The 21,956-nt window shown below is 43.1% G+C and overlaps 1 protein-coding gene across 1 annotated transcript in view; it reads right to left on the minus strand.

Annotated features, from left to right (window-relative positions):
* Window positions 1-21,956, minus strand: part of GMPR (guanosine monophosphate reductase) — a 339,207-nt gene that overhangs the window by 90,140 nt on the left and 227,111 nt on the right. Inside the window, exon 6 of the mRNA XM_069218779.1 lies at window positions 2,748-2,854. Within this exon, the coding sequence (XP_069074880.1) occupies window positions 2,748-2,854 (107 nt within the window). The remainder of the gene's footprint in view (window positions 1-2,747; window positions 2,855-21,956) is intronic.

The raw sequence follows: 21,956 nt of genomic DNA on the forward strand, positions 1-21,956 counted from the left end.
GCCCATGCCACCATTCTGCTCCCCGTACGCACCCATTATGGGTGTTGTTGGAGCTGCCATTGCACCTACACTGGGTGAGCAGCTTTTTTTTGTTTGCTCCCACTGGGCGGGAGCAACGTGAGTTTCTCTGCCCGCAAGAAGCTGGGCAGGAAACACAAGTCTGCTCCTACCGGCAGGAGCATTTTTAAAGCTCCTTCCTAGTGGGAGCAGACATGCCTTACCTGCCCATGTTCATGCAGGCCGGGAAGGCAAGTTTATTTCCAAACTGTTTGAGTTTTGAAAATGTTCTTGCCAGGTGGGACCAGACCTATGTTTCCCTGCCTGCACTACCGTAAACAGGGAATCTACTATGTCTTGGGGGTAGGCTCCCTGGGACACATTAATTGAGCCGACCCCAGCAAATGGTGCCCCTGGGGCCTTTACATGCTGGGGGAGGGGAGCTATGTGACACCCCGTATTTAAATTTACAGGGGACCCTTGGGATGGGGCAGGAAGTGGGCTGTGCACCCCTCTGCTCCTTTAAATGATGACGGCCATGGGGGAAGGTATTCTTAGGGTGCATGGATGGTCAGAAAAGGGTGCTGTGTGTCCTGCTCTCCTTTTCAATGTTTTTTGGGCTAAGGGGTGGGGTCCCTGGAGCTTCTTGAGGCTTAGGCGGGGCTCACCCCTTCTCCTTTTTTAAAACAGCCATGGGGGCATGGGTTCCCTGGGGTCTACCCGTGGCTCGAGGAGGGGGACCACATGCCACCTCCCCTAAGTTAGATTTTCCACACAATCGCACCCCTGGATCACCCCCACCCCCCACCCCCAACCCCCAGGAGGTATTTATTTCAGTTGCACAAGAGCCTACATTTGTTTTTAATTTGCTACGGGTTGCCGGATCCTCTATTAATTTGTAGCAATCTTTTTGGCTTTAGGTTCTTTGGGTACCCCCAGCAGGTCTAGGAGGTCAGGGTGTCTTTACTCTCCCTCAAATGTATTTTTTTTACCTTATTTTCTGGATCAGCCTTGAGTCCTACCATGTCTGCTGCCACATCGTTGTTGACATGGTGGCAGCCAATCATTTTGTGATCTGTCAGCCCCACAGATCCTTTGCCGCATGAAATAAACAAAGGTTTTTGCCTTAATTGCTCAAAAACTACTGAACACCAAATTACAAAAGGCACACTTTCTGGACCAAGAACTAGGTTTCTGCGAAATGTGGTGTAATTATGTTCAGCAGATTTTGTGGTGTTGCTGTTCAGTTTTCCTATGGGCAAATGAATCGGGAAATTGTGTTTTGGCACCCCTCCTTTTCTTGGCCCCTGCTTGACAGATCACGCTGAAACTGCCCACGAAGATGCTGAGGTGGATGAGACTTTTTTGAGGAAAGTTTAATGAAGATTCAACAAACCGGCACGAAAGTTATAAGGAAAACACAAATGCTTTTACTATGGAAACACAGACCTAACAATGACTACCCAATGGCGCCTTTCACTTGGTATATATATATATATATATATATATATATATATATATATATATATATAGAGAGAGAGAGAGAGAGAGAGAGAGATAGATAGATATATATATAGATACATATATATCTATATATATATATATATATATATAGATATACATAGATATATCTATATATATAGATATATCTATATATAGATATATACACATATATATTTAATGTTAAATATTACATATATCTGTTTAATGATTACTGTCTTGTTTAATAATATAATATTTTATTCAAAAAAATAAAATGTAAAACTTTTATTAAACATTAAAAATGAATTTAAGTACTTCAACAAACAATTTAAAATACATTTTAATACATAGTACATAAAAATACAAATGTTAGGGTGAGTGGGATTATTTTAACTATTGTTTAAACAGAATATAAATAAATTAAAGTAACATATTTAAGTTAATTATTTATTACACATTTAATTAGATGAGTGAATGTGCTGCACCATTTTACTTTAATAGTTCCAGGTTAATAATAAAGCTTTAAATTAATGTGCATATACAGAAAACATTACATTAAGATTATTTTACTATTTATTTTTTAAGAATAATAAACTGTAATAATTTACATTATATTTTCCAATAGGGAGATATAATCTTCAGTGGGGAGAAAACCACCTCTGTGTGAAAAGTTACTAGTAATAACTTTAGACTTATAAGTCCTGTTGCAGATGTTCCAAACCCTAACATGAGGTGGTGAAGTCTACACCTACATGTAAATGTTTGCTCAGAAATGGTGAATTGCAAAGACGTCTAGACTTGCATTTAAATGACCGTACATATGTACATTTACCTTTGTGAACCAGGCTTGATACATCTGCCAGGAAACCAACAAGATACTTCTCAGATTCTTTGCTGTGCACAACTGGCAATCTCTTGCCGGATATTGTCGGTAATTGATCTTCTCTGAATTACTGAATTTTAAATACTGACCTGCACAAAACTAACCACCAACATATTATCAATTTAAGAATTTGGAGAGTAAAAATACTAAATATATACTAGCCTATGTATAATTACCAAAATGTTGACAATTGACATCATGAGTCAATATATGTGCATGTCAGTATTCTTGACTTTGATACTGGGACTCACAACCCAAATGATCCTATATTGAAAAAGGGAACTAAATTCTGATCCGGTTGTTAGAAAATGGATCTACAGGCACAAGAGTGTCTGCTAATGCCACCCCATAAACCAATTACTAAAACGATGCCATTTTGACTTACAGAAATTATATGTCCTTTTAGACCATGGGCAGAGTCAGCACACTCGATGACTGCACTTAGCTGAGGGTAACCTACACCCGTCTTGATTCTAGTAGTGCACACGGATCCTGAAATAAGAAGGGGAGAGGTTAGATTGTACTAGGCCACCATTACTATTCATGTGCTAGCATGATTACAAGGATGTAGTGAAGCTTACAACACACAACGTTATGTCTTAACTTGCTGTTCCACTCGACCCTCGACATTCTAAATAAATGCTTGCCAATGTCCCATTACTTCTTTAATCATGAAATATAAAGGATTTCTGGCAGGGACACAATGCAGCTTCAGGACAATATTAACTCCTGAAGACAGCTTTTTAGTATTTTGAGCACAATACACTCTCTGAAAGTGGGCACTGTACAGAATTCGAAGGGCGCAGTGACTAATGGATACAGGTTTCCATCACTTTTACTGTCAAAACATTTCACTACTTTTTAAACCTTTTTTAAAGTTTGTGTTTTTTTCTTTTTTGCCTTTGGAGCAAATGCTTTTTAATTATAGATAAGATGCCCTCTTCGAAATAATTTTTCCACTTGCATTCTTGCACAACTGGTAGACATCCATGTACCTTGTTTTGAAAAAAATGAACAAAAGATAATACAGTAAGTGAGAACGCTCTCTGCTGCCCTTGTCATTCTATCTTGTATAGCCTACTATTTTTGGCCATATGTCCACTTTCACCGTAATGTAAAAAACACTTGGGGCCATATGTATCATGCATTTTTGCGGTCAGGCCGTTTGCGACTGCAACAATGCATTTTGGTATGTATTAATTCCAATCTTTGGTTCTGTAACATGTTACCGAATCGTAATTTAGAATTGCACATAAATACCGATTCGGTAGTAGGAAGGGACGTGTTCAGGGCGTCTATTCCCAATATGGAATCATAGTACGTCGGAATGTTTTGTGACCGAAATGTGGTTGTAAAACATTCACATTTTACCACCTACATCAAGTAGGTGGTAACCCACTCGCAAACGGGAAGGGGTCCCCGAGGCCCCCTGCCTCTTTGTGAATGGTAGCAATAACGTTTTTTAAAGCAGGCAGTGGTCCCACAGAACTCCGTACTCTTAAAAAATAAAAATAAATTTTTCATTTTTTTTTTAAACACATCCCATTTTCCTTTAACGAAAACGGGCTGCATTTAAATTAAAAAAAATAGATTGCTTTATTTTTAAAAGCAATCACAGACATAGTGGTCTGCTGAGCCCAGCAGGCCACCATCCCTGTGGTGTTAGCATTTCCTAATGGGTTGCAAATTGCGACCAACCTCATGAATATTAAAGAGGTAGGTCGCTTTGCGATCCATTAGGAAACTCAAATTGAAACTCCATGAGATTCATACATTAAAATAGCGATTTTCCAAGCATCCTGACCACACTACTAGTGACCCTACCACAAATGTTTTATGTTCTTCTTCAATTTTTGAAATTGTATTTACTTTTGCTCCCTATTGTCCGCCTCCTTCCTACTCCTCCTGCAACCCCTTCTGCAACTAGGTGAAATTTACCCCTCCATTTCAGTGTTGCACTGTTTTATAGCTAAATTTGTGTGCCACCTAACTCTTCAATATAAATACACGAAGAACAAGGACAATATGCGATAATTTGCTCCAGCAATTCTTTGATTATATAATGGGGGGAAGTGCATTATTAACCCCTTCGTTGCCAGGCCTTTCCCCCTCCTGTGCCAAGCCTTTTTTTGCTATTTGGGGTAGTTCGCGCTTAGGCCTTCATAACTTTTTGTCCACATAAGCTACCAACGTCAAATTTGCATTCTTTTTTTTCCAACATCCTCGGGATTCTAGAGGTACCCAGAGTTTGTGGCTTCCCCTGGAGACTAAGACATTAGCCAAAATACAGCTAAAATGTCATTTAAAAAAAAACAAAATGGGATAAAATGGCTGCAGAAGAAAGCTTGTGGATTTTTCCCTGAAAAGGGCATCAACAAAGGGTTTCCGGTGCTAAAATTACCATCTTCCCAGCTTTCAGGAACAGAAATGGCCTGAAAATGGGCTAAAATAAATTTGCCACTCAGGGGAGAGACCCTTGCCTAAAGGGTCACTCCTCTTGTGTGAAATTGTCATGAAAAAAAATCCCTGGTGTCTAGTGGTTTCTGCCCCCCACCCAGGGGGCAGACTGGCCTAAAAAAGATAGCCACAAATGGCCTAAAAACAATTTGTCCCCCAGGGGTGCGACCCTTGCCTAAGGGGTCGCTCCCCACATCTAAAAAATAAATATGATCCCAGGTGTCTAGTAGCTTCTGCCCCCCCCCCCCCCCCCCCCCCTGGGTCAGATCAGCCTAATTGAAATAGGCCAATCTGCCCTCGGTGGTGGTGGGGGGGGGGCATTAAAGAAACAACCCCCCCAGGGGAGCGACCCTTGTCATTGGCGGCTCCCCTTCATTGTTTATATCAACACAAACAAAATCCCTGGTGTCTAGTGGGCATTTCTGCAGCCTGATCGCTTTACGATTGGGCTGCAGTAATGCTCAGAAAGACATGCAAGGAAAGGAAAGGCCTTTCCTTTCCATTCATGTCTCTCTGCTTGTCCCCACCCCCGATTGGAAGAGAAACCAAAGTGTTTCTCTTGCGATAGGGGCGGCCTCTGATGAGGTGGGAGTGCGATCGCGTGCTGACATCATCAGACGTCACAGGGTACGGGTGAGAGGGTGGAAGGGGAAGCGATTCCCCAGAGGGTCGGTAGCAGGACATAATGGTTACGTCTGTGGCACCTGAGAGATGCGCCAACGGACGTAACCATTGCGTCCTTGGCGGGGAAGGGGTTAATAAGGCTCCAGGTTTTATGGTGTTTATTTTTTAAACATTTCTGTCTGTGATTATCTATATTTATCTTTTGTCCATCTTACTGGTATTTCTCCATATTTATTTTTGTGATTTTAGAATAAATGAAGCCGTAAAATGGTACATTTCCACATTTATTTGACTAATGACATACACTCATAATGCCTATTGTGTTACGACTGGGGGAGACGTCGCAAGTATGATGGTAGCGTCCTCCCCGGAGCTTTGGCAGTCCCATGAAGAAACCAACAAAGTCATAATGAGGCCCTTAATTACTAAGCGATGAATGAACTCCCACAAGGTTAAATGACCTAGTGGCATATTTAGGTGTCCCGTGCACCGCCATAGCGGAATTTTTTGTGATGACCCGGAAGTGCAGACTACAAAATCATATCTATGAGGGCACACAAAGCCACTTTGCATGGCTTTGAATGGCCTCATGGATATGGAGTAAGGCAGCGCAAATCGTTGTGCTGTCTTACTCTGCGCTCGGGAGGCAATCCTTGGGCGTTACGGTCGATATTTCCACGCAGCGCCCATGGAGTTGGACGCTTCCCTAGATTTACAAAACCATGTAAACCTGGCGATGTGCCAAAACCTTACGCCTTCCGAGGTAAGACGTAACGAGGAGAAATATTTTATTTCCCCTTGTTTTTTCCTCTTTCATTAAGTGCTGCATTTTGGCTCGCAGGACTCTCAGAGCTCTCTTAGTAAGGATGGTGCCCCTTCCTGCACAAAAACAATCCTGTCTACAACACTCCTGAAACGGCACCAGTGCAGGATGAAAGGACAGGAATGCACTGTATTGCATAAATATGGCTCATTCCTGCCCTTCAACTTTGGCGTAGAGTAGCGCAGCTAGGTAACCTGCTGTGCTGCCCTACACCAAATCCCCGGAAAGGAGGGCTCTTCACAGAAGCATCCTATGCTTATCAGAAAACTGAACAATTTAGTAAAAAGGAATATTATGTGATGAATAATGAGTACTGGGGCATGGGTGACTGTGCCATAATTGCACTAACAGGTCAACCATGCTGGGTCACATGTCAGATCAAGGCTAGCAGGTCAACCTGTGAACAGTTTTTACTTCTGTCATAGTCATTTTGTTGAAGGTCGACATTCTCCAGCAGGGCAATGAGGTACATTATGGCTACCAAGGCTTCCTCAAGATTCGGTAGATGGGATTTGGGGTTTCACTGAAGCCTGGAGGATTGGCTCCAAATTGTCAGATTGGTGAACAACTGAAAACTGTAGCGCCACTGTTCTCTTGCCACTCAGGTAACATTCACCTTTTTCATGCTTTACATTAAAACGTCTGGCTTTACTTTGAGTTTGGCGGACGAGATACTTTGCAAAATGTGGCAGATATCCCGTCCATCATATTACCAGTACAATAGACTATAATACACTTGTAATACAGCAGATGTGATATCCACAACATTTGTAATGGAGTATCTCGTCCACCAAGCTCAAAATAATGCTCCTGTCAGTTTTCTAGACCTTAACATTGTCTAATAATGCAAGGCTGAGAGGCATGCGGGCAGGCCTCTACAGGTTTAGATGTTTTTTTAATCCTCATTGGAGTCTTGAATTTCACTGAAAACATCTCAAAGCAGGACAAATTAGAAAAGCCTGCCCACCAATGTCTAGCTTTTGTAAAATAGTCTTAGCAATTTGTTACAGTACTTCACAGACTGATAATTGTCCAACTTCTCCATGAGATGAATGCTTTAAATGCTCCCAAACTATGAGGAGGTTTTCTTGGAGACACAAAACACAGATCAAAGGGTCAGGGTATACTTTTCTACCCCAGCATCTCTAGGGCCACATTCAAATGCAGAGTCTCACTGGACTTGCAGATTCCAAGGGTGTTTCTTGAAGGGCTACAGAACTAGGTCTAGGAGAAAGGTTAATTATGCTAGTAAAATTTGTGTACATTCTGAATTTCATGTTATGCAAAACTTATGAAATGTCACATTAAGCAATTAACTTTTTTGCAAGCAGAAGAATTATTTTTACAAAGAGGTATTTTCTGCTTGAACCAGTCCAGCAAGTATCTAGGAAGAATTGTTTATGCAATATGTGCAACACTTCTCTAAAACAAAATAAGTGATTTTACATAACGTACGTACAGAAGGGGAATATTGCAGACCCTTTGAAAACACATTTTAGACTGTTTGGTTCAAGAGGAAGCAGGTTCCCAGACCTAAATCTTTCTTAATATCGAAATAAGACTTTAGTCTTTAGCATCTCCTACGTTTAGGAAATGTTCTCCTTTTCAGATGGTGGAAGCCCTCAGCTATAGTAGTAACAAAACATACCTTCACTAATTACCCATGCTGGGCCCTCACCATCATTCATCTGATTTATCTATGGCTAATACAGTCTCAGAGGGCACTATTTTAGGGGCTTTCCAAAACAGCAAAAATGGTATCTCAGATGAAGAAGCTGTCTTTGGGGAATGATTATAAGAAATCAGTGAATGATTCTTCTTCTAGCCAAGCTGTTCATATTCCTTATTTCTGCTCCTCATATCCCTTTTTGATGGGTTTCAACCTCATATGGGGGACACTAGTCTGAATGGTCTTCCTCTGGACAAACACCACTTTTCTCTCATTGTCCGGTTTCTCAAGTTGGCATATTACTGCTTCTATACCATTGGGATTATGCTTGTAATTTCTGGTTTCCTTAAGAATGATTTGATAATTGTCTGTGTTTGGGTCTACCCTATTGTTCCCTCCAGCCAGTGTTGTGAGTACCACTTCCTGACCTCAAGCTTAGGTTCCATCAGCCGATCTGTAGGATACTTCGTTTTATTTCAGATACCCTGATCATGTGTTTCCACAAGTGTCTCATTGTCAACCCTCCTGTCCATCCATCAATAAATGTCTTTCTCCTTTCAGTAAGCTTCTCTGTCAACCATGCGAAAAGTAAGATGTATTTTGGTCTGCTAAAGCAATCTTGCAATCGACAACAAATTCTGATATTAAAATTGAATAGTTTTAGGAGCCAATTACATGATCCAAAACCTCTTGCGGCATATAAAAGCATTTCCCTATTTCTCTGTTTGTTAAACTAGTAACCCTCTTCTTCATTATGAATATTTCCACGTGAGATGACAAATTCCTTATAAAAGAGTGCACTGCGCTGGTGTGGACCAATCACTTTCTATGGTGAAATTGATCATGCCTTCAGTGTTTCAACATCTGCTGTGAGTAAGTCAGACTCTCTTCACTTTTCTTTTCCTTTTAAATGCTTGTTTCCTTTCTGGTTCATTGGTTGCATGCTGATGTACACCAAAGGTGGATATTCTGAAATATTAGGTAAAAATATGCAGGCGGGCAGAGTATCACACTTGGTGGGTACAAGAACTTTGGGGCCATTGCCTGTGGTGCAATGTATGGTGTAATGTTGAAAATGGCAATAAAATGTTTCTTTAAAAAAAAAAAGAAATGGTTCACATTACAAAGATATGAAGCATTTCTGCACTTTTCTTGCGCTGGCTCATTGTGTGCTGCTTAGCGCCAGCACAAGCACCCTTGTACCACAGTGCAAAGATACCTGTACTATGCGCAAATTTGTTTTTGTGCAGGAAGGGATACCTTCCTGCTTAAAAACAATGCAAAGAGGCATTTCCTTCTTTCTAAGTGTGATGCAGAAGTCATCAGGCATAGAAAGAGGTAATAATGATGTGAAAAAATATTTTTCTCCTTGTTACGCCATCCTCTGGGAGACGCACCGATTAGATGCAATCCCAGGTTTACAAACCTTTCTAAATCTGGAGTTGCATCAAATCCACGAGTGGTTGAAGAAGAACACCCATGATCGCCCCACGGAATGCCCCCCAGCTTGAAAGACATAAAACAATGCAAACCACAGCATTGTGCTATGTCTCTTTACACAGCCACGCAAGGCAGCACAAATTACCCCTTGTGTGGCTTTGTATATATTACTGAAGTCTTTGCGTTATACTTGTGTCATCTTGCATGATGCAAAGGCAGCACAAAAGCTCAGCAAACCTAGACCTTACTTTCTTTTATCATACTGCCTACTCTAGAGGTGGTTTCCCCACCATGAACAGGCTGGCGGAGAACAAGTGCAGGGGGTCGCCCTGCCCTGCACCATTGGAATGAGCATTCCAAGGGTGCTGGTTGTCCCCCTCTGTACTACGGTAGCACTCGGCTCCTTTAAGAGAGCTGAGTGCTATCTCGTACCACTGTTCCCGCCTGTCTGACTGGAAGGAATGCTCTATTTCAAGGTTTTCGCTGGTCAGCAAGGTCAGGCTGGTGGAAATCTTGTAACAGGGTTGGGGGGATGCCACTGCCACTGCCACAGAGGTGGGGTCCTCCCTGCAAGTTTGGCGGTCCTGCGTTGGGACCACCAAACTCACAATAAGCACCACAATGTCTGCTCTTGTTGTTGCTGTGTGTAGGTTTCATCTTGTGAATGCAATTAGGAGAAAATACGGCAAATGAGGTAGTCGCTCCAGATGATTAATGTTTGCTACAAACTTTGCCTGCGGAAACTGAAGTCCTGTTGTAAGCCACAATTATTGAGCTATAAATATCACACTTGATTTCTGTTGTCTTTATGTTTATACTCACCAGATAGTTTTCACTTGTTGGAGAACTGCTTTGAGGGAAAACATCTTTGTTAACTGTGAAAAGTGTGTAGCTTCTGCATGCATCATGATAGGAATGATGACTGTGTGACTTTTGAAAATGAAGGCCACCTGAAATATGCAGCCAGAGGGAGTAAATTATGCAGCAAGGTGAACTAAATCACGCAGCAAGAACAGGCAAATTATGCTGCCCACTTTGTGTTAATATTCCCTCATAATTTTGCAATTTTTAGGGTCGAGCACGCAAAGCCCTCTGTCCCAGTTGTTATCTCTCTATGGGCTTGTAACCATGCCCATCAGTTTGGTTGGTTTGTGGGCTTGCCTTTTAAAATTCACTTGACTTGATTAGTGAAAGGCAGGCATTCGTCATGCCATTTCCGGTGTTTAGCCCTTCTTGAGTGCACCGGCCAACTACTGAAAACATACAAGGCTCCATGTTTTCCGTATGGTTTCTGGACTACTTTTTCATCTTGTTTCGTAGGTAGCGCGATCTTGCTGGGCAGTAGTTGTGCGCTTTGCATGACATCTATCCTGCTACATTTTGACGGTTACATGGATAATTGCACTTTTGTCGATACGTTTCACTGCGGGCTAACTTCTGTTTCTTTTTTTATGTTTGCTTTGCGGCCACCAGCTAGCTTATGTGAAACTGTTTATCTTTTCATTTTCAGTTTATGTGGCAAGAAAAGTCAATTTTGGAGTTTACAACGTTAATTACTTGTTAACAACCATTCTATTGTCCGAAACTCAGAATGCCCCATTCATTCCTCACCCGGAAGTATTCCACGCAGCACTATAGTTAGTTAACTGATATGCAACTACTAACTGATATTGCACATGTGTTGGAACGAGAGCCTTACTATTCTCCGTAAGGCTAATGCATGTTGAACGGTTGTGCTGGTCTATAATGTTTTTGCCTAAAATTCATAAACTATTATTTTTTCAACATTCCACATATTTCATAAACCTTAAGTTTGCAAATTTGTATTTAAAAAAGTGGTAAACATATCTTCTAGAAATACTATTTTGCAGGAAAACAATCAATCAATGCCTACTTGTAGAGGGAGACTTTGCACACCAAAAGAAAATGATTTTGCTTGACATTTACTCTTTCAGCCAGAAAACAGTACAGGGAAAAGTTTGGCAAAATTCGCAACTCTGTGAAGAGTGAATGCTCAGTATGCTGCCCAATTTCACGGGCAAAATTACAACTTCACAGACTGTTCTATTTTCTTCTGAGTAATCAGAGCTTGTCGAAGGGCAGAAACTTCGGGGATCAAAGGACAATTCCACTATGGTTGCTGGGGACAGCGCTGTCAATTTCCATGGTAGCCTGGCCTATGCTGTCGGAGTTCTAGATTTTTTAGGCTGCCAAAGTCAGTGCTCTGGTGTACCCTCAGGTTTCCAAGCCTCAACAAGGCTCTGAATCTATTAGAGGCATGGGAAATGATGCAGCGTGCATTATAGGATACTTATGGGTTGGTGCTGCTGGCTGTTTAGCTCATGCTTAGCTGTGCACTATAGTGTAGTGCACTATTGGTGGCAGCTAGGGAACGATTGCCACTGGAGTTTCAACAGCACAAAATGCAGTGGATTTGGGACAGTTACTTGGAGGTGAATGGGCTGGGCCCCTCTCTTCCGCAAGGAAGGTGGCACTGCCCCTCAATCTCCCAGAAGAGTATTTACACGACAAGGCAAGATGGTGAACCAGTTGAATGTGGGAGACTGTGTGGTGGGTGGGTTGCATATAGAAACTGGCATGCATGTTTCTTTTGCAAGCTGGGACAATGTAGAAATCGCCATGAGCAGTGCATTATTTACATTGTTCTGACTGGTTGGTTACTTGGATTTAATGGTTCTTTGCATATTGTGACAATGTTGAAACTGGCATGAGCAATGTGTGCTTTGTATTACTGGGGTCAGTTTGGCTACTAACATGGAAATGGAACGTTAAATGCTGGCGTGATGTTGAAATGATATTCCAAAATGTTTAATATACTGGGACAGTGTGAAAACTGACATTAGCAATGTATGTTTTACATCCTTAAAGGAAATATGTTTTCTAGCTCGTAATGGCAACTTACTCGTTATTTTTGTGTGGGAACTGATGTTGGCATTGTGCTTTACGTACTTGGGACAGTATAGCTACTGCCATTTCAATGGTGTTTTACATCCCAGAAGCAACGTAGAAACCGGCATGGACAGTGCAAACTTAGCTTAGTGGAGGAGTGGCAATAGAGCTTTACATTTGGGGACAAGATAGTAAACTAACGTGGTCAATATGTTTTACTTATTAGGGAGCAGTGTGGCATATCAGTGGTGTTTCACCTACAGGAAGAATGGCAACTGGCATGGCAATGCCCTTATATTCCAGCGTGTGCTATACAGACCAATGCCATATGCACATGTGCATAGCACTGTGAGATATACATGCTGGTGGCAACTGTTAATCACTTGACACTAAGATCTGAGATCCTGTCAGTTCAGCGACCTCTGGGTAAATAAACACCTTTCACCAATCCTAGAAACCTGGCACATTATGCAGGCCCTTGGCACATTTAACCTCCTTCGGGTAAAATGAGTGGGTTTTGCCTATTTGAGCATACTAAGCATACTAAGCATACTCCTAACGTATCGAGCAGCAAGTATGAATGTCAGATTATTAACAGCAAACTGATATATTTTTAAAAGACCCTAATAAAATTGGTAGGAACACGCTGGAAAATATGAGCGACACTCAAAGATGTGTTTCGGAAGTATCCTTATATGATGGCAATTGCTTCAATATCTGGTAAAAATAAAATAGATTGTTACCTGGGATAGCTAAGTTGAAGTTCTTTATTTACTTATACACTATTTAAAACCGGTGTTATTCCCTGACACAGTAAAGATTTCTGATTTTTTTTCCCAGTATGGACACTATATTAGATAATACCTGCTCTTTCTGTGGCACAGCTGTTTGCCTCCTTTCCATTTGTGTTTTTTTTTTAGCTTGAGCATAGCAGCGCGCAAGCACTGCTTTTCTGACGTGTTGGTATGTATCTGGGCTTTTAACAACGCCCACCTTACGCCCATCACTACCACTCGTTGGTGGGCTTGCCCTTCAAAAATCCTTTGATGGCATTGGTAAATGGCTTACGTTTGTCCCTCCTTGGAGAGGTTTTGTTACCGCCTTGGATATCGCCCTTGTTACATGGATAATTGCACTTTTGCCGGTAAGTTTGACTGCGAGCGAACTTCTTTTTCTTTTTGTGTGTACCTTCACACTGAGGCTCATGGCGCCCATGACGCTGTGAATCAGCTCGCTTATGTCAAACCGTTTTACTTTTAATTTTCAATTTATGTGGCAAGAAAAGTCTGGTTAGGAGTTTACAACGCTAATAGCTCAAACTCAAGCAAATGGGAGATCCGTTGCATTGTAAATGCTTGTTATACATGTTAACACTATCTGGACAAATATTTCACCTCATTAGTACCACTTTGACACCCAAATACAGAAATAAGCAACATGACCAGTCAACATTTATGAAGAACCTTCACTGCATGGCAACACATGTTGCTGTGTTTTTCATAACTTTTGATCAGTTTGAACTAGAAACATTTTTGCTGAAATCTGCAGATTATATTACAGGTGGTGGATAATGTTGCAAATGTATAATTAAGTGGAAAACGCAGTGGCCGTAAAATCGCATAATTCCAGTGGCCCTGCCCATGAGATGTATGGAAAGAAAGGCCTGCAGCACACATGGAATAATATACAGCACAATTTCATACACATGTTTACCTATGAAGACAGTACTACCAATGGACTGTGAAAACAGCAGTGAAACAGGCCTAAAGACCAGAAGCCTTTAGTGCAGTCCCCGATACTCCAGCATTAACCACAGTGATTTAATGGTCAGTGGCCCCTCTTGCTACATCCATAAAATACAGTGCAGTCTGAAGTTATGATTCAAACACTTAGAGGTGATGAAGATACTGAGAAAGAGAATGCCTCTCTTTGTTGACAATACAGGTCATAAAAATCACATACAATCACACTTAGTTCTCGGTTATGAATAGTTTGGAAAAATATGATCCCTCTACAAACAAAGATTGCGCAGGGATCGGCATTTCAAGTTTTGTGGTAATGTCTGTCATGGTATATTTACACTTCTGTGGCTAATTTACAGCATTCAGGAATCACTCAATCTCACCACAAATTTCCCCTGAGAGACTACACAAGGAAAACATGGCGAAATCTTTTGAGAGAAAACAAAAGTAAAAAAAAAAAAAAAAAAATGCCAATTCGACGCATTAATTTTCAATTTGGCATGTTATGCCCCAGCCTTCCATTCTACAAAGCTCGAACAGAAGGTCTGGACCAATCAACAAGACATTACATTGGGTGTTGTATCAGTACAGCACTTGGAAAACTGCACATAATAAATATATCCCCTCATTATAAAAGAAATACATCTCTCTATATAGATATATGTTTTACTCGATTCAGGAATGCCAGTATAGCAAAGGATTCTAGACAGACATCCGTCTCCGTTTGAGCAACTGGAAAAAGGGCAGAGAAGGATATTTTCCTGTATGGGTGGCCACCAGGAGATGAGCAGAAATGTGTGCAGAGCAGAGGGGGATTCGGTGTGTTCATCTGTGTGGCAGGTGTCAGGGAGATGGTGACATACACCAATAAAAGCCCCTTGTGTGATGGGGCGCTAACACCGCCAACCTTAGCGCAGGTACAGGAAATAGACCAGGACACCATAATAAGTGTCCCTATTAGCGAATCACATAGCTAAAAATTGGCCCTCATTTGGAAATAGGGGCATTTTTGGACTTGCAAAGATAAATTGTTCAGGGGTTTTCCAAATACATGGGTAACTTCGTGCATTTGTCTGTGGTAATACCTGGTCATAAAGCAGGCCCACGAACAGGCAAGAAACCGTCCACACACTGACCTGTCAGTCCAGCCCTTGGACCACTGCCTAATTACTCTATAGGCCAGTCCGACATTGGTCAGGACGCACTGCCACTTATTTAATTAGAACCAAAGTAGTGACCTTCTGGCCCTGCTGGCTGTCTTCAGGGTGCATATAAGGCTCAGGGATTTACCACCTGCAGAGATACACAGAACAACAGTTTGACAGGCTGCCACAAGTGTTTCTGGTGCTCTCCCAGCGCAATAACTCTATTATTGAATTAGATTGCTAAAACGTGGAAAGTGGTCCATGTGTGCCAACTAGGGCAGTTTTTAACTCGTAAAGGCAAGCTGTAAAGGTGTTTTACAAGGCACAGAAGACTGCATGGACTTGAGCTTGCTGCAGGTAAAGTTGGTTTCACTATCGGGAAAATCAACAGTAAAACCCGGGCCACCAGACAATAAAACAGGCCCACAAATAGTCGAAGAACCGGCCCACACACTGTCCATCAGACAAGCCCCTTGGATACTGCCCGAGTGCCCTGTAGGAGAGTCCGACCCTGAACGAGCTCAGTATCAATGACAGAACGAGCTGGTTTTTAACCAGTTGTGGGCCTTATTACGAGTTGTCTGGTAAAACAGGATTGCATTATTTATACTGCGGGGTATGGTAGTTTCTAGGTGCATTACTTCCATACGATTAAGGATCTGATTAGGAGTGGGTCTGTTTTTTCCAAACCTGCTTAACTTTTGTGCAGGCGTCAGAATTACGAGTTGAATGGTATTTACCGCATATGCTAATCACCAGCGGTGTTACAATTCGTAGCCTTTACTAAATTTCAACCAGCCAAAGCTGCCAAAATTTAACAAAGAAAAAGTGTACGGTATTTAAAACCATGCCATGCAGAGGTTGGAACAGTAATCACCAAAACCACATATTATTCCAATAACAGCTGAAATTGGTTCCTCTAAATTAATTTCTGTACATTTTCACCCATTCCAAAGACATCTCCCCATGTAGATTCGGCCTGCTTTTCACTGCGAAAATGTATATGGAAAAAAACACGAATGTGCTGGTTTTCTGCAAGACACATAAGGGGTCATTACGGCATTGGCGGGCGGCGAAGCGGTAACCGCCATGCGGCCGCCAATGCGGCCGCACTCCCACGGCCCCCATCACGACATTCCCGCTGGGCCGGCGGGCGCAAACCAAGTTTGCGCCCGCCAGCCCAGCGGGGATGAGGCCGCAACATAGGAGCCGGCTCCTAATGGAGCCGGCGGTGTTGCGGCCGTGCGACGGGTGCAGTTGCACCCGTTGCGCTTTTCACTGTCTGCTAAGCAGACAGTGAAAAGCTGGCCGGGGCCCTGTTAGGGGGCCCCTGCACTGCCCATGCCAGTGGCATGGGCAGTGCAGGGGCCCCCAGGGGCTCCAGGACACCCCTTACCGCCAGCCTCTTCCTGGCGGTGCAAACCGCCAGAAACAGGCTGGCGGTAGGGATGTCATAATCCCCAGGGCAGCGCTGCCCTGGCGGATTATCCCCGCCGGGGCTAAAACGCGGGAAACCGCCGGCCCCGGCGGTGCGACCGCGGCGCTACCGCTGCGGTCGCAATAAGGGCCTCCGTACCGCCATCCTGTTGGCGGTACGGATGCTACATTACCCCTGGCGGTCTCCGACCGCCATGTTCGTAATGACCCCCATAATCCCGATTCAGCGGCAAACTTCAATTTCCAGCCGCTTTGTACTGAGGGTCCCATACTTCGAAAAGCAGATCAACACATAAAATGTATACAATTCAAGTAAAGTTGAAACACGTGCTACAAATCAACACGTACAGATGACACAAATTAAATGAACATATACAATTCAATTTCAATTTAAAATAAATTAATGAAACATTGTCTAAACTGATCAAATTAATATTTTAATGCAGTAATGCTAATTCTTGCACAGTGGGAAAAATGAACAGTATGTGCAGTGGGGATTCACAACATGCAAGGCAAACAAAGGCAAACACATCTTCTATTATCAAATAGTTCTCAAAGATGTAGCTCTCCATTTAAAATGCCTCTGTGCCCCTCTGTCTGAAGACCTCTGGTCTATGGAGGACCAGAAAGAAAAAGATTAATTCAGCGGGAACCATGGCTTTTCCGTACTGGATCACTAGCAACTTGCAACTTAATTCACAGTAATATAGTAAAACAAGCATTGACAAAGCCAACAGATCTCGCTTATACAAGACCTATTGGCTTTAGCAATGTGTTTTGCTATGCTATACACCAGTGTGGCTGCTGTCCAGCATATCTAACAGTTAGTGGCGTGGAGTGTCAGAGTGGATTGGGGGAGTAGAGTGTTGTAGAGTTGAGTAGAGGGGAGTAGAGTTCAGTGGTTCAGTGGCAGAGAGTTTTGCAGAGTGGAGTGGAGTTGAAAAGGGTGGAGTGGTTTGGAGTGGATTGAGGAGCGGGGTGGATTTGATTGGAGTAGTGTGGGGTGTACTGGATTGGGGTAGAGTGTGGTGGATTGAATGGAGTGGGGTGGATTGGACTGGAGTGGGGTGGACTGAAATGTGTGAGGTAGATTGGATTGGGTGGATTAGGTTGGACTGGAGCAGGGTGGATTAGATTGGAGTGGACTGGATAGGATTCACTGGATTGGAGTGGGGTGGGGTGTACTGGATTGGGGTGGATTGTAGTGGAGTGGATTGAATTCACTAGATTGGAGTGGGGTGGATTGGATTGGAGTGGGGTGGACTGGATTCACTGGATTTTAGTGGGGTGAATTGGATTGGAGTGGTGTGGTTTGGATTCACTGGATTGGAGTAGGGTGGATTGGATTGAGGTGGGGTGGGCTGAAAGGATTGGACTGGTGTGGACTGAACTGGGAGTGGATTGGATGGAGATAGATTGACAGGACTGGAGTAGAGTGTGGCGGATTGGAGTGAGTGGGGTTGATTGGAATGGGGTAGGGTGGACTGGAATGCGGTGGACTGAACTGGGGTGGGGAGGACTGAATTAGGGTGCGGTGAGCTGCAGCGGGATGGACTGGATTGCAGAGGATTAGGGTAGGTTGTAGTGGGGTGTGTTGAAATGGATTGGAGTAGGGTGGAGTGCATTGTGGTGGGATGGATTGAGGTGGGGTGAATTGGGGTGAATTGGAGTGGAGTGGGGTGGATTAGATTGGGGTAGATTGGAGTGGAGTGGACTGGAATGGTGTGGGGCGGACTGGTTTGAATTGGGGTAGATTAAGGCAGTTTGGACAGGAGTAGGGTGGATTAATGAGGTCCACATTAATGGACTGCAGTGGGGTTAATTAAAGTGGATTGTATTGGAGTGGGGCAGACTGGGCTGGTGTGGGTGGGTATGATTGGGGTGAACTGAAGTAGTGTGGGTTGTACTGGAGTAGGATGGGCTGGACTGGACTGGACTGTGGTGAGATGAACTGGAGTGGAGTGAGGTGGGTTGAATAGCAGTGGGTTGGACTGCAGTGGGATGCGTTGTATTGGAGTGGGTTGGATCGGACTGGAGTGGGTAGACTCAACTAGACTAGACTGGGTTGGTGTGGGGTGGATTGGAGTGAGGTGTACTGTACTGGAGTGGGGTATATTGGACTTGGCTAAATTTGGGTAGATTAGTGTGAGGTGGACTAGACTGTAGTGGGTTGGATTGTGGTGGATTGGAATGGGGTGAATTTAGATGAATTGGGGTCGATTGGAGTGGGGCGGATTAAATTGGAGTGCGGCAGGTTGGAGTGGGGCAGATTGGTTTGGATTAAACTGGGGCAGATATGAGTGGGGCAGATTGAAATGGATTGGAGTGGGGCAAATTGGAGTGGGGTGGTCTGGAGTGGGACAGACTGTTTTGGATTGGAGTGGGGCAGACTAGAGTGGGGCAGATTGTTTTGGAATAGAGAGGGGCAAATTGGAACAGGGTAGATTGGAGTGGGGCAGACTGCATTAGGGTAGATTGGAGTGGGGTGGATTGGAGTGAGGTGGATGGGATTGGTGTGGGGTAGATTGGATAGAAATGGGGTGGACCGGATGGAAGTACGGTGGATTGGGTGGGGGTGAGAAGGACTGGAGTGGGGTGAATTGGAATGAAGTGGGGTGGTTTAGATTGGATTGGGGTGAGTTGGACTGGATTGGAGTGGGGCATATTGTTTTGGATTGAGGAGACAGACTGGAGTGGGAGAGATTGTTTTGGATTAAAGTGGGGAAGGTTGTAGTGAGGCTGACTGTAGTGGGGCAGATGGTCTTGAATTGGAGTGGGGCATATTGCTTTGGATTGGAGTGAGGCAGATTGTTTTGGATTGGAGTGCAGCAGATTGCAGCAGGGCAGATTGTTTTGGACTGGGCAGATTGGAGTGTGGCAGACTATTTTGGATTGGAGTGGGACCTATTGTTTTGGATTGGAGTGGGGAATATTGTTTTGGATCGGAATGGGGCAGATTGGAGTGGGGCAAACTGGATTGGAGTGGGGCAAATTGTTTTGGAGTGGTGTAGATTGTTTTAGATTGGAGTGGGGCGAACTGGAGTGGGGCATATTAGATTGAGGTGGGTTAAAGTGAACTGGAGTGGATTGGGGTGGGGAAACAACCTTTACTACGCAATGGGAACCACGCAGTTCCTTAACAACGCAGTCTCAACACCAAATGTGTCTTTACCGTGCATTCCTAAATTAGGCAGGACTTTACAATGACTTGTTTTAGGGAACGCGTTGTTGAACTGGATTTGGATTTTAAGTCTAACACCTTCCCTACTGTAGCACAGACTGGAGTTGTAAAGATCTGTGTGGTTCAGGAACGCGTGGTAAAGACACATTAGTTGTTTAAACCATGTTGTAAAAGCATGTGTTAAAAAGGCCTGCGTGGTTCTGTCATACAACCATTGGGGTGGGGGTGGGGTGAGCTGGGGGATTGAGGTGGATTGTAGTGTGATGTATTGGGGTGTACAGCACAAATGTGTATTAAAGCACCATTTCAGAAATTAGACATAATAAAGAAAAAATGTCACTTTGCAATATTTAGAACAAGATAATTAACATCTTTTGAGAAGAGCACCCATGAGCAAAAACAAAAGAAAACATGAGTGCAATGTGAGAAAAGACGACTTTTGCAAAATAAAATAAAGTTAGCTATAAAAAATAAAAGTTTGCAATTTTGTTACTCATGCTGAGCACATTTTTGACAGTCACACGCCTCCTGTTTGCAGGGCACTGGAAGTTATAAGGAACAAAATAGTATCTCAATTAAGTCAGGAGCAGTTGATGGGCATTGATTAAGTTGAATCAATCAGTGCTTGGCACCTGCATCACAGAGAGGAACAGAAATGGTGGCAGGCCTGCATGACAAAATACAAGGCTGTAAAGCAAAGTGCCATGGAAGCCAACAAATGGTAAGTGACAGGCAGGCTCCAAGCCCTTTACTGTACACAACAGAGTCTTGCAAGTGAGACGCATGCGCTAGCACATGCATTCACAGGCTCAACCCTAAAAATGGTGGTGCTTTTAGTAGCAAAAATTGCAAAAAGCACTTGTTAATATGGTACCTTGCAAAGGAGCTGACTTTGTGACTGCCAACGTCTTGGTCCAATTGGATACAGGGACGGGTGATTTCTACCTCATAAGCTGGGGATGCCTCAGAAGTAACTTTTGCACCTGCCAGTGTCAGACTGGAGCTCAAGAACAAACTTCTGGATTGTTTGTTGTTCAGCACCAATAACAAAGACTTTTCAAGTGGAGAATCACCAGTCTGGTCACTTGAAACCAGGACACACACTATAGTTTGCTTGTAATGCCAGGACCCCCAAGTCTGGAGTTGGGGATATGGAGACCCGCTTTTCCTACAGACATGTGTGATTGTACATATGGCAACTATGTGACTGCAGCAGGTGCCCTGGCAGCTAACCATAAGACAAGCTTCTTGTGTGAATGCCTCAGTGAAGATATGTATCTTCTCCAGGGGGGAAGTGTGATAAACTATGTCAATTAACAAATTTCCAAGTGATAGTGAATCCCTGATGTCTGAGACCCATCAATATGCCAATGACGCTCCACTTTACCTTAACATTTCTTCAGCCAATGAAATCCAGTAACTCAAAACTTGAATCTGCATGGCTTCACCTCTCAGCTGAAGTATAATGCAAAATCACTTGGATTCACCTATGACACAAGGCTCACCTACAAATTACAGACCACCCAGAAAACCTAGGCATCATGTACCAGTTCTCCCTCCTGAAAAAAGTAAAACCATTCTTACCAGAATATAATCTCAGAACAATAGTGCATTACCTTGTCCTCTCATACCTAGAGGCAACAATTTTCTCAAAGACATACCCAACACCACCCTGAGACACCTAAAACACATTCTAGTTCTAACACTATATGAATGGCTTGAAGAAATTCAACTACATCAACCTACCAATAAAGGAATGACATTGGCCAACCAAGCCTCCATCATCTTCCAGATCAAATGCATCACCTACAAGGCCAACATCAACAGCTAGAAATCTAGCCACCTGAGGTCAACAGTGCCACAACAGAGCCAAATATTGTCAAACTGGAGACCAAATGTAAAAGGAAGACAAACAAGTTGGCAGGACTTCTTGGTCTAAGCTCCCAGGATAACGAATATGCACCCTATGACACCAGCGTCTCTAATATTCTCCAGCAATTTAGAAAGAAGCTGAAGATTCATCCCTTTACAGAATACTGTTCCACTTCCCACAAGGAATTCTACAGATACCTACCTCGCTAAATGGACCACATTATGTAACAACAGGTTTCACCCTGTGATAAACATTACTATACTTTCATATGACCAGGACTCTCAAGAAACATA

The sequence above is a fragment of the Pleurodeles waltl genome, chromosome 2_1 (assembly GCF_031143425.1).
Source record: "Pleurodeles waltl isolate 20211129_DDA chromosome 2_1, aPleWal1.hap1.20221129, whole genome shotgun sequence".
Lineage (NCBI taxonomy): Eukaryota > Metazoa > Chordata > Amphibia > Caudata > Salamandridae > Pleurodeles > Pleurodeles waltl.